General features: G+C 43.0%; 2 protein-coding genes across 6 annotated transcripts in view; one reads left to right on the top strand and one right to left on the bottom strand.

Moving 5' to 3' along the window:
* The window catches only part of LOC112140035 (paired box protein Pax-7), a 629,290-nt gene that overhangs the window by 445,424 nt on the left and 171,600 nt on the right, over positions 1-12,266 (top strand). The window lies entirely within an intron of this gene.
* LOC112140020 (ephrin type-B receptor 2) overlaps positions 3,821-12,266 on the bottom strand; it is a 32,468-nt gene continuing 24,022 nt past the window's right edge. Inside the window, exons 4-10 of the mRNA XM_024262920.2 lie at positions 10,814-10,969; positions 10,148-10,483; positions 6,650-6,774; positions 4,885-5,047; positions 4,682-4,790; positions 4,504-4,571; positions 3,821-4,370 (exon numbers count right to left, since the gene is read on the bottom strand). Coding sequence (XP_024118688.2) covers positions 4,222-4,370; positions 4,504-4,571; positions 4,682-4,790; positions 4,885-5,047; positions 6,650-6,774; positions 10,148-10,483; positions 10,814-10,969 — 1,106 coding nt within the window. The 3' untranslated portion in view covers positions 3,821-4,221. The remainder of the gene's footprint in view (positions 4,371-4,503; positions 4,572-4,681; positions 4,791-4,884; positions 5,048-6,649; positions 6,775-10,147; positions 10,484-10,813; positions 10,970-12,266) is intronic.

Raw genomic sequence — 12,266 nt, 5'->3', positions numbered from 1 at the left:
TACTTAGAAAACAGGAAATATTTTGTGTCAATTGGTAACTTCACGTCTGAGCCAATAGAAATTACATGTGGAATTAGGTGGTTTTGACAAGTGTCAAGTTTATTCAAGATCTGAATATTTCCATCCATCACTGCCTTTCAGGGTCACAGGTTGCTGGAGCCTGTCCTACTGCTGGGCGAAGGAGGGGTACACCCTGAACATGTCGCCAGTCTGTTGAAGGGTCACATAAAAACTCACAGATGTACATTTAGCTGCAAGTTAGAGATAGCAATTAACCTTAGATTATGGAAGGAAGCTGGAGTACCTGAAGAAAACACGGACATGCACAAAGAGAACATGCAGGCTCCACTCAGAAAGAACCCAGTCAGGAATCGAACCAGGCTGACCACTGAATCTATTTGTATTTAATGTAATTGATATAATAGTTTAATGTTGATTAAATATATGGTTTCCTTATATATGTATTTATACTACTCTTGCTGCATCATATCCTGAAAAACTCCTAAATCACAAGAAGTGAGCTCTTTAGAAAGAGACACATTATTTCATCATATCGAATACATCCTTCTAGAAGTTATCCATTTCCTTTTTTTTTTTACTCCTCTCGACATGTAGCTCTGATACTTAAAAATTTAAACTAAGTACATTCCTGAAACATACATTATAGATGTAAAAATTTGAGCATAAAAAAAGCTTACAAAGTAATATTTTATGAAGTCTTGTTTCCGTATGAGGTAAAGAAAAAAGTACTTCAAGACATCTTGTTTTTACTCCTTAAATCTAATTTTACTATCTAGTAACATTTAGGACTGTACACATCATATGGAACAGTGTAAAATGATGATGTTGTGGTTATAACGGTGAAGATATGTTCTGTTAGCGTGTATTATCAATACTTTTGCTGTGATCTGTGAAGAGATCCAGGCTGAAACTTGCCTCTACCTGTAATGAGCTGACAGGTAATCTGCACTTTATAGCAGACTCTGCTCAGAGGATCGCTGACAGAAAGGCATCTTAAGATGGTCCAGCCTCCAGTTCATGTTTTCAAGTCCTCGTCTGTTTCCAGGTTTTGGACCATGGACATAGCCTGCCCCTTTTCGGTTCCTCTGATGCACTTCGGGGTGAGACCGCTTGCAGTTGTCCGCAGATTTCTGACTTCCGGTTCCGGGTCAAGAGCAGACGCGTGTCTCCAGCTCTCCTCAACTCTTCAGATTTTAAAGTCTTTTAAAGTTGCCCTCAGGCGACTTTAATCCCCGAGCTGCAGCAACTTCGGAGAGTTAAACATGACACCGAAGAAAAATCTTGAAGCGATCTGGCAGAGCTCAAAACAGCGTTAGCTGACATACAGGCTAAGCTAACCCCAGCAGTTCTCTCTGAATCAAAATTGTCAGCCCTGCTGGAACTTCAAGCTTTACTTTTGTGTTTTAGTTTTACTTTCGTGTTCTTTGAATTGACATCCCTTCCTGTTTGGGAGGAGCAACATTTGTGCAGGTGTTCTCTATCTCAAATAAATTGCCCTCACATGCTCCTGCATGCTTGATGCTGGCCAAATGACAAGTGAGACTCTGTCTGCTCATTTTTCCTCCATTATGCATTTTCATTGGTGATTTCCAGCCTCTGAACAACGGCAGCGCCAACAGGTTATGGGCAAAGAAAAGAGTTTGGAAGCCGATGGAACCGTTTGTGCTTCAACGAGGATGAAAAGAATTATGAGCTACGGGAAACAAAGTTCCTGGCACACCTGCGACTGCTTGACCTGATGAGTATCATAGTTGGTGACCCACCTGATGAGGACGATGACGGAGCAGAAGAGGATAACAAGAAAAATGAAGAAGCTTATACAGAACTGATTCAGCTATTGGATGACAAGTGTCTGTCTCTGGTGATGAGAGATGCTGCAGATGATGGCAGAAAAGCAATGCAAATTCTAAGAGAACACTATGCTGGTAAAGGAAAACCAAGGGTGATAGGTTTGTACATAGAGCTGACATCTCTACAGAAAGATTATATCATCCGGGCAGAGACTGCAATCACAGCCCTGAGAAATGCAGGAGAAACTCTCAGTGATGGCCAGTTGACTGCAATGATTCTGAAGGGCCTGCCTGACACATTCAAGCCATTCTCTGTTTATGTGATGCAAAGTGATGAGAAGTTGACCTTTGCTGAGTTCAAAACCAACCATAAAAAACCATTAAAAGCCCTGATCAATGGAACAAAGACAGCATGATTCACCATGGCAATGGGAACAAACACCTGAGTTTTATACTTCCGGCAACGGAAATTGATAAGTTCCTGCAAGCACATGCCGACTACCAGCACACGAGAAAAGCAACACAGCTGCAGTGGTAAAACAGGATTTTAATAATTTCAAATAATGAATTCAAAATAATGCCAGGAAGGTTATTTTGTCACTTGTTAAGTGATGAATGGTTTTTGATCTGTTAATAATTTAACCAGTAATCTCCATAATCGCATGAATGACAGTTGAATGACAGCCTGCCCAGCCAGAGCAGCAGCCCCCCCACCGCGGCAGGAGGGCCAACGCGAGGCCCCACCCCGGGAGAGCCCCCCAACCCCCGAAGAGCAGCCCACCACCACCCAGCAGCGCCGGGCATCCCCCCGCCCCACTCCAGGTACAGGTCAGGGCCCCCAGAGGGAAACCCACCCACATGCTCCAGACAACCGCCCGCCCCCCACCGCGGGAGGCCCGGGGGTGGAGCAAGGCAGGGGCCGCCCACCCCCGCCGAGGAGAGGCGCACCCAAGAGAAATGGAGGCCCCAAGGAGTGATGTAAACAAGGCCCGACTTGGCACACCCACTGATGGAGTTTTGAAGAGGACTAGTTCTCAAGAGCAGGGACCGGACTCCGCATCACCGAGACCTGGACACCCCCAGGCTCCGATGTAGATTGATCCCCTGCTAGATCTTAAATTTCTGGGATCCCACTCCCGGCGTGGGGAGGAGACTGCCGGGCCCAGGAGACCGGCACCCAAGAGACTAGACTACCAGGCCAAGGTTCCCCCCCCCGCCAGGGATGGGGTAGGGGACAGAAGGTCGAAAGTCCACCTTCCTTGTGTGATGCGTGCATGTTTGCTTGTTAGAGTGTATGTTTGTGGTGTTAGAGGTGTGTGTGCTAATGGGTGCAGTTAAAATTGGTGAGAAGGCCTTAACAGGGCATCTCCTGATTGCTCGCAGATATGCCCCATCACCCCCCCCCCCACCAACGGCCCTACGTGGAGGGGGGGGGGGGATTTTTAAATTAAAGCTTCCACCAACTTTCTTGTCCTCTGTCTCTTGGGGGCCAATCCAAACCATCCACTGTATGTAGAGATGGACAAAGCACATCATCCGTAGAAAATGTCTTACTTCCTGTTTCAAAGAAATTAAGTCAATTCAGTTGTCATTTTCACGCAATCCGCACATAGCCATGTTGAAACCAGACAACCTTTGTTAAGCAGTGATTGCTGAGAATCTGCTTCAACGTTTCTATGGCAACCATTCTCACTGATCAGGAATGAGTTTGTTTGAACGCCACACCCTTACTCTGAAAGCCGACTGGAGAATCTGTCAATCAAACATTTCCAATGTTTGAGGTGGGGGCCAGCGGGCACCACATGCTTTTATTGAGACATCTGATTGAGAAATAAAATAGATTTTTTCAAGAAGATGCTAAAAAGAGGTATCAGAGCAAGAATGGTTATTCTGTCAAACAGAACTGTTCATTTCTTTATTGAAGCCTATCGGCATTCTGGGATCAGCGGCTACTTCCTATTTGGAATGCGAGGGGGAGGGAATACTCTGTCCAGTTTTCATAGACTCTTGTTAAGTCAAACTCACTGAGACCTAACTAAGTAAACTGGATTACTGGTACAGTTTAATCTGGCGTTCGCATGGCAGAGGGAAAGATCCAGAACAGAAAACCAAATAAATAATACAGATGGGATGATACCCCCCCCCCACACACACACACCACCACCACCACCACCACCACCACCCTAAAAAGAAAAAAATAAATCTGACAGTACTAAAGGTCCTCACACTGATGGACATTTCTAAAGCTTTTTTTCCTGGAGCACCAGTATGTGTTCAGACCTTTGAGAGAAATTTGAACTATTCTCTGAAAACAAGAAGGTATCGGCTGCTTTGATCATTTTTGTTATTTCTAATCAAAATTTGCATTGAAATTTGATTTTTGACAACTTTCTAAACAACGTTCAGTTCCTCATCTTAAACAAAATATTTCTTTACCTGCACCAATCACTTGCTCTATCTTGACACAGGAAATGTCAATCTCCTTTGCAAACTCTCTGACTGCTTCATTGGGATCTTCATACGTGAAGGGATCAATGTAGATCTTCATTCCTGGTGACACTTCAAAAGAGACAAAAAGGAACAAACAGCAAAAGCTAGAAACAACAAGTGTGATGTAATTACTGGTGGCCTCCAAAGCTAAGGCTTCTGAAAGCTCCATGACTACAGGACTGCAGAGACAGGAAGTACTTACTGTGGCCACTGGTGTAATGCTGGAGCTTGTCTGCATACTCAGATTCTGGTCTGTCAGAATTCCTCCTGCTGCAAACAAACAACAGAATCTGGACTCTCTTTTCCAAAAATATTCTGTTGAGTCTTGTGCAACATCTCACAAACTTGGTGTCGTCATGTGAATGATGTTTCTGCTTTACCTGCGACAAACTGTTATGACAACAGTGATGGCGATGATGAAGACGACTCCTGCTGCAGAGGAGCCAATGATGAGGGGAAGCTTCTCTTGGAGAGTGGAGTTATATTCCTCTGCGATGATACATACCAGAGGGATAAGAGTCACGTCCAATTAGGACAAAAATTAGACAAATAAAAAGCCATGTAAAACTACAGTCACTCTAACCATCAGTCATGGTTTGGAAGTACATCTTGCCACTGAAGCGTCCAAATCCAGCGACAGTCCGAGCTCGAACTTGGAAGACGTAGATGCTCCCAGGCTTAAGATTTCGTACGATTGCTGTATTAGTCTGACTCCTAATTAGAGAGGAGTTCCATTCAGCCTGGTTCTGAAAAACAAATACACATCAAAACCTCAACTGAGATACCATAGTCTGTAATCAAGTACATGTACATCAAATTCAGCTTCCATCACAGGTCAAACAGCATCATTTGTCCAAGTAAACCAAAAAGAATGGTTTGTAATTGGATGGATGCAGTGTTCCATTGGAAAGGAAAACCTGCAACGTTTTACTTATGAATGAATGAAATGGTTTATTTCAAGCAATCAGGTTATAATACATGAAATAACATATCACATAATGAATCACAACTAGATCGCTGGAAAGGGAATGGAAGGAAGGAAACTTACATAATCCCATCCCGGCTCGACCATTTTCTCTACATGAATTATCAATATCCGGTTCACGACTTAATATCAAATATTAATAGATTCAGGCTATAAAGGATAATCAATATCATTGATGTAATCAAATTTGTAAACATCCACAGAGAAATCATTTATATAAATCAGTAACAATAATCTAAATATTCTCATTATTTTTTTTTTACTTGAGAAATAAAAAAAAAAAAATAATGTTCTGAAAAAAGTAGGAGCTGTTCCTTAAATCGTCCCATTTCACAATAAATCTATGACATCATTTGTCCACACTGTTCCTCTAAATCAAGGTTTGATTTTTCTAAGTTTCTTTACCTTAACTGGGAGAACTAGAGTCTACGGTCACATCAGTAAACCTTTTACAGTTCTTGATAAATGGACTTTCTAAGATAGAAATGCAGCTTCATGAGACGCTTTACTGCTGACTTAAATCCCAGAAAAATTCACTTCTAAATAGTTTCAATCTTAAATATTGAGCATAAGGAGTTGCCTGCCTAAATAGCTGATTGGAACAATGACCTCTAATGCGCTTTATGTAAAGTACTCCAGAAGTTAAATCCTTTTTGTAAAATTGGACAGTTTTGCAGCTCATAAGAATCATACAGAGCTTTAAATTATTCAATTCACGTATGAAACCTGTTTGTTTCCAGGTGATAAATATTCTGTTGTTCTGAAAAATCACAACTTCTACATTTTACTGACTTCTTTTTTAGAAAAAGCTCAATACTGACGACCTTCAAGACTTAACTCAACCCAATATTAAGAAGACAAAGAAGACTTGGTCAGCAATGAGATATTCTGTTTCCATCCTTCCATCTTCTTCCTCTCATCCGGACCAGGTCGTGGGGGCAGCAGTCTAAGCAGAGATATCCAGACTTCACTTGTAGTCGGGATCTCGTTCTTTGGGTCATGACCCAGAGCTCATGATCATAGGTGAGAACTGGAATAAAGATCGACCGGTAAATTAAGAGCTTTGCTTTCTGGCACAGCTCTGTCTTCACTACAATAGACCGGTACAGCGACCACATAATGACAGACGCCGCTGCAACCCGCCTCTCTGATCTTCCCTCACTCTTGAACAAGACCCCAAGATAATTAAACTCCTCCCCCTGATGCAGGAGACTCCACCCACAGAGAGAGGACAAACTACGTTTCTCTGGTCGATTCTATTCTGTGTCAGCTTGTAAATAAGATCAATAAAGGCTCCAGTCCACAAAGGTTCCACTAAAGTGTTAGAGAAATGTTTAAATTCAAAGTAGGCCTACTGATGTACCTTTTCATAGTACTGCAGCTCATAGTCCAAGATGACCCCATTGGGCTGGTCAGGCTGGGACCAGGACAGAGTGATGGTGTTCGGCGTCCTGCTAACCTGATGGATGATGGACACTGCTGATGGTGCTGAGAGGAAAACACAAAGAAGATGACATGTCTCTGTAATTTTACTTATCACAAGAGTTTTAATTGATGATAATAATTTAAAACATTCACATGGTATCAACCAAACTGTAGATACAATTCTTAAAGAGAAATAAAGTTTAGTTGGAGTGTCTAAATGCTGAGAGCTCATCCTCCTTCATGTTACTGCATTCTCCTCTCAAATCTTCTTACCATGATCAAACAGATGAGGGAAAAGAACTTATTGGTGCTAGGAAGCTAAAGAAAAGGTGATAGGAGGAAGTTGTGAGGAATGGAAGGAATTACGATGTGATATAAAAAAGAACAACTACAAACGCACTTATGTTCAAACAACACAGAGCCTAATGTTGATCCTAAATAAAGACCCTCCAGGATTCTTGGCTGATTTTAATGATCGTTGCGGCCTAAACAGCTTTCGTGAAAGCAATGTTTTTAATATGTATATTTTGAAAAGCGCCAAAAAAATGTTAATTATGAACAAAAAATTGACATTCTCATATTCCAACTCTTTTTAAAGTGACACATGCACATACAGCAAAATTCTTCATCATCGCTTTATACAACGCTGTTGTGCTGTCATTTAACTTGAATAGAACTGTGAAACACACAATGAACTTTTGGGCCCAATCAGAATTCTTCCCTTCTCCCTTCTACTTCATTTATTCTCCAAACGGAGAGCTATAAAAAAAATAGTGTTTCCTATTTCGGATGTGAATAGCAGCTGGGTGGCTCAGTGGGCTAGGTGAAGGGCTGGCACTCAGGAGCCCTGGGTTCGATTCCCAGGGGTGTCCACTGATCCCCACCCAGATTGGGTCTTTAGACCCTTGATGCTGCTGCCTAACTGGGTCCCTGTGCCCCTAGGTACAGGGTTGTGTCAGGAAGGGCATCCGGCGTAAAAACTCTGCCAAATCACTGATGCGAAACAGTGGGTGCTGTTACGCTGTGGGGACCCCGAAAGGGATAAGCTGAAAGTGAACTACCACATATTTCGGACGTGAGTTTTGTTCAATGGTGTCACTAACGATCGCTGGTCTGCTAGCTTTAGGGCGGAGCTTCTAGCCCTTGAATATACATAACAACAGCAGTTTTGTAACTTTAAAATGCTACAACAGAAAGTCATTACTTACATTTAAATATACTGTAAACATCTGAGGTTCAGAGAACACTCATGTGAAGAAAAGCGCTTCTCCCGCGATGCGGTTTAGCCTCACAACGGAGGACTTTATATCCCTTCGTTTGGAGGATCAGATTTAAAAATTACATTTCCTGGACACAACTAGCACTTAAATCGCCCCTCCAATTGGAGGGGGAAGGGAAAAAATCAGATTGGGGCTTTGCTCCCTCTGCTCACAATAACCTCAGTATTTGTACATTGATTTAAACATACTTTCAAATAAAATTACATTTTCCAGGGAAAAATGATAAACTTAAAAAAAAAACAGCATAAGCAGATTAAGCTTCAGATCTCCATGTCTTCCAAAGAATCTTCCTCTTTATCTATTTCAAAAACATCACTGGTGAGTTGATGATAGAGGAAGACCAAGGCTTTGAGGGGCTGATCTGGTTTGGAGGTTCTCTCAGGTGTTTGTAGGTTTGGTGTGGAGGTGATTCTATATGGAATATTTTCCTGCAGACCTTAAATTCTTCCTTTGTGTTATCAATTTCCAGAGTCTCTCTCTGTCTTTCATACTCGGTTTATGTTTTGCTGCAGCTGCGCGCAGCACAACATGAACAGACCGCTCAGCGCACCCCCCGCCGCACTCAGCACCCCCCACCCCCCCACCCTGCCGCGTTCGCGCCCAGGGCGAGGAAGTCAGAGAAGACAAAAAAGAGATAATAAAAAAGAGCACAGCTCCCAGGAAGAAGTCAGAAGGGAAAAAGTTGTGAAGCTGCATCGTCATCCATGACTCATAATGGTAAATTACTTAAAGTTGCAGTGAAAATGAAAAGCTGCAAGGTGTGCAACAAATGGTGGGGTTTTCTTGAGTTGGAGTGAACAGTTACGATCATAACATCGTGAATTCCTGGAGGGTCTGGTTTATCTCCTTTACAATGTTTGGAAGACTCGGACGGAAGTTGCTGCTCGGTTCCACGTTGCTCCTGTCTCTCTCTGACTGATGCTTTCCTCCCACATTAAGCAGAGAGGGCAAAAATAAAAAGAAGAACAAACATTTGGGAGGCATTATTTTCATTTTTGTCTCAATGAAAATAAAAATAAAAAGATCAGGAGGCCGCTAGCAGCCTTCATTCCCAATGCGGCAGCGGTTCTCTGTCTGGCTGGAAGCTTGCCTTCCGGGAGTCTGTGACCACGACGGCTGAAGCATGTAGGGTTTAGGTACTGGCAGGACTGGCGGATACCCGGGATGGATGCTCGGTCGGACGCCCGGAATGGATGCCCGGGTTGGATGCCCGGGTCGGGTGCCCGGGGCGGATGCCTGGAGTGGATGCCCAGGTTGGATACCCGGGATGGATGCCCGGGATGGATGCCCAGGTTGGATGCCCGGGATGGATGCCCGGGATGGATGCCTGGGGTGGATGCTCGGTCGGACGCCCGGAATGGATGCCCGGGTTGGATGCTCGGTCGGATGCCCGGGGCGGATGCCTGGAGTGGATGCCCAGGTTGGATACCCGGGGCGGATGCCCGGGATGGATGCCCGGAATGGATGCCCGGAATGGATGCCCGGGGCGGATGCCCGGAGCGGATGCCCAGGTTGGATGCCCGGAGCGGATCACCGGAATGGATGCCCGGGATGGATGCTCGGTCGGATGCCCTGGCGGACGCCCGGAATGGATGCCCGGGTCGGATGCCCGGGGCGGATGCCTGGGGTGGATGCCTGGGGCAGATCAGTGCTTGTAGAGAAAAATTGGCTGCTTTGGTTTTCTATTATCAGTTAAATCACAGTGTTTGGAATGGGCTGAAACCAGCGAATTGGCGCCCCCTACAGCTGCTCACACAGGCTCCTGTTGCATGCAGCTGCACGTGCTCAGCCGACAGGAAAGGGGTGGGGGGAATCAGTTCAACTGCAGGGTCTCCCCCTAATGAAGTGGACAGATGGGGGAGGAGGGCAGAATTAACGTTCTAATATTTTTTACATCAGTCACACTGCGACATGAAATAACCCAGATTTTAATAGTCCTTTTACATCCTGCGTTTTTATTGATATTTTTGTGAAATGGCCAAAAAAAAAACACAAAACAATGTGGTAATTTTCCACTGAGGTCCAACACCGACTGAATTGCTGATGCTCTCATTGTAGCCGTACAGGAGCAGATGCAAGCAACTGTGGAATTTAAATTTGACCTCAAATTTGACATTAAAAGGAGTCAGAATGTATGCAACAAGGTTTTTACTTACCAGCCTGATTAGTGGTGATGTTGACAGATGTGTACTGTGGTGAATACGGGCTTTGGTCAGACACTCCATTGACAGCTTGTATTTCAAAGGTGTATTGCGTGTGAGCCAGAAGGTCGCTGATGTAGACTTGGGTGTCGGTCAGTCCGAGCTGGCGTGGAACAAACTGGACGTTGTCTCCACAGCGGGTGCAGAGTCCACGCCCACTCCCACAGCTCTTGCATATGATGTTGTAGACCACGTCATCTCGGCCACCACTTTCCTGTGGTGGGTTCCACTCTAGTCTTAAAGAAGTCTCATTTACTATCGAGATGACATTTTGTGGAGTTGATGGAATGGCTAGATGACAAAAAAAATTGTTACTTTAAGATTTTAAAACATTTGTTGTCTGCTGCTGTGGTTACTTTTGAGACAAAGCCATGTACATTTAATTTATGTAATTTATCTATTATTTTTTTTAATCTGGAATTGTTTTAACATTTTAGCTGTTGTTTTTAATCACACTTTTAATGTGCGGCGCCTTGTTTGACCATATAAATAATAGATTTAAATTTAAACATTGAGATGAATAATGAAAAATTTTGTCTCACGGAAAAAAAGACAGTTTTAAGACAAATCAGCGTTCACACGTTACAAGGTAATGTGATTGACAGTGATGTGTATACATACTAGTACACGGCATCTGGGGAGGATCAGAGTCCGTACGGTAGTAGCCATTCCGGCAAACACAGTTAGTGGCTCCTTCATGAATTGTTCGACTGTTGATGGGGCACTGCCGACATCGGTCGTCTCCCTGGGCAGATTTGAAAAAACCTGACAAACATGCTGTGTCCAGCAGAAACATGACGGAGACATGAACGGAAAAGGAACATGAAAGGAAAAAGTTAGAGATGTCCACAGTTAACGACAAATTAATAGTAATGTGGAACTGTAACTGTATAAGTTCATTGCTAAAACAAGAATGAACAGAAACCTAAAAAGACCTTTCAAAAAGCTTCATGGTTCATTGACCCCTGACGTTTGCTATTCCACTAATGTCTAAGGTTAAGGAAAGTATCAGTTCATACTAAATGCTAAACCTCTTTTTAATGGAGGTTTTAAGTTTACAATCAATCCTGACATTGTCCTGTTTGATTGACTCTTGTTTTTCTCTCTCTCTTGTTTTGTGCAGTCTGCTGTGGCTCCTTCTCGCTGCTCCGCCCACTTTCTGCACTTCCTGCTGGAGTTCATAGATGCTCATTTAGTTGTTTGCCTATTTAAGTTCCCTTGGTTCATCCCTCTGAGTTGGAGTGTTTTGGATCTTTCTAGGTTTTATTTTCATGTTACTCTCTAGTCTTTCTTTTACCAGCTTTCACCTTTTTTCCCATCACGGAAGGTGATGTCTTTGATTGTGCCATTAAATAAGTTCTGACTTGTCCTTCTGTGTCCAAGTCTTCTCTGCGTTTGGGTTCTTGAACTCTAGCTGCAACAAAGCCAGAAGGATCCTAGCCCATTAGCCATCACCTGGTTGGTCTAGCTAGCAGCAATACCTTAAAACAGGTTTGGGATGTTGTGAACAACAGTACCTTGCATAATGAAAGCTCTACAGAGCATGCAAAATAAACGCTGCTGCAAACACTGGAGTGTCTCTTCAAATAAACTTGCATTACTCCACATACAGTATGCTCATTCCAGCCAGTTGGGTCTTGTATAGTACAGATGTGTTATTCCCTGCTTTGGTGAAAGTTCTTGCTGGTATTTCCCCTCATTATCGTTTCTCTGTTTTATCAATTTCTTCTTTATTTCTTTGATTTTTCATGGTAACAAAGAATTAGATGAATTATCATAGAAGTCTTCACATAATGAACATTGGCTCTTAAGAGAACACAAAGTTCACAAAATCAAACATAGTCCAACAAAAAAGCTATTCCAACTTTAAACTTTAACAATACAGATCAACAATATTTTATGATGAAATAGGCATAAATATATGACTGTTTTGTGGGTTCAAATATTTGTGCGTGTACAAATACTTGCATTATAGTGTGTACATGTGTATACAGAATGTATGGGTATCTACGTACATATGAATCATCTTGTTTATAAACTGTTTTTTTTTTTTTCGTTTTTTTTTTTTTTTTTT

Source organism: Oryzias melastigma, linkage group LG7 (genome assembly GCF_002922805.2).
Source record: "Oryzias melastigma strain HK-1 linkage group LG7, ASM292280v2, whole genome shotgun sequence".
NCBI lineage: Eukaryota > Metazoa > Chordata > Actinopteri > Beloniformes > Adrianichthyidae > Oryzias > Oryzias melastigma.
The sequence above is the reverse complement of the archived record's forward strand: the minus strand, read 5'-3'. Positions and strand labels throughout refer to the sequence as shown.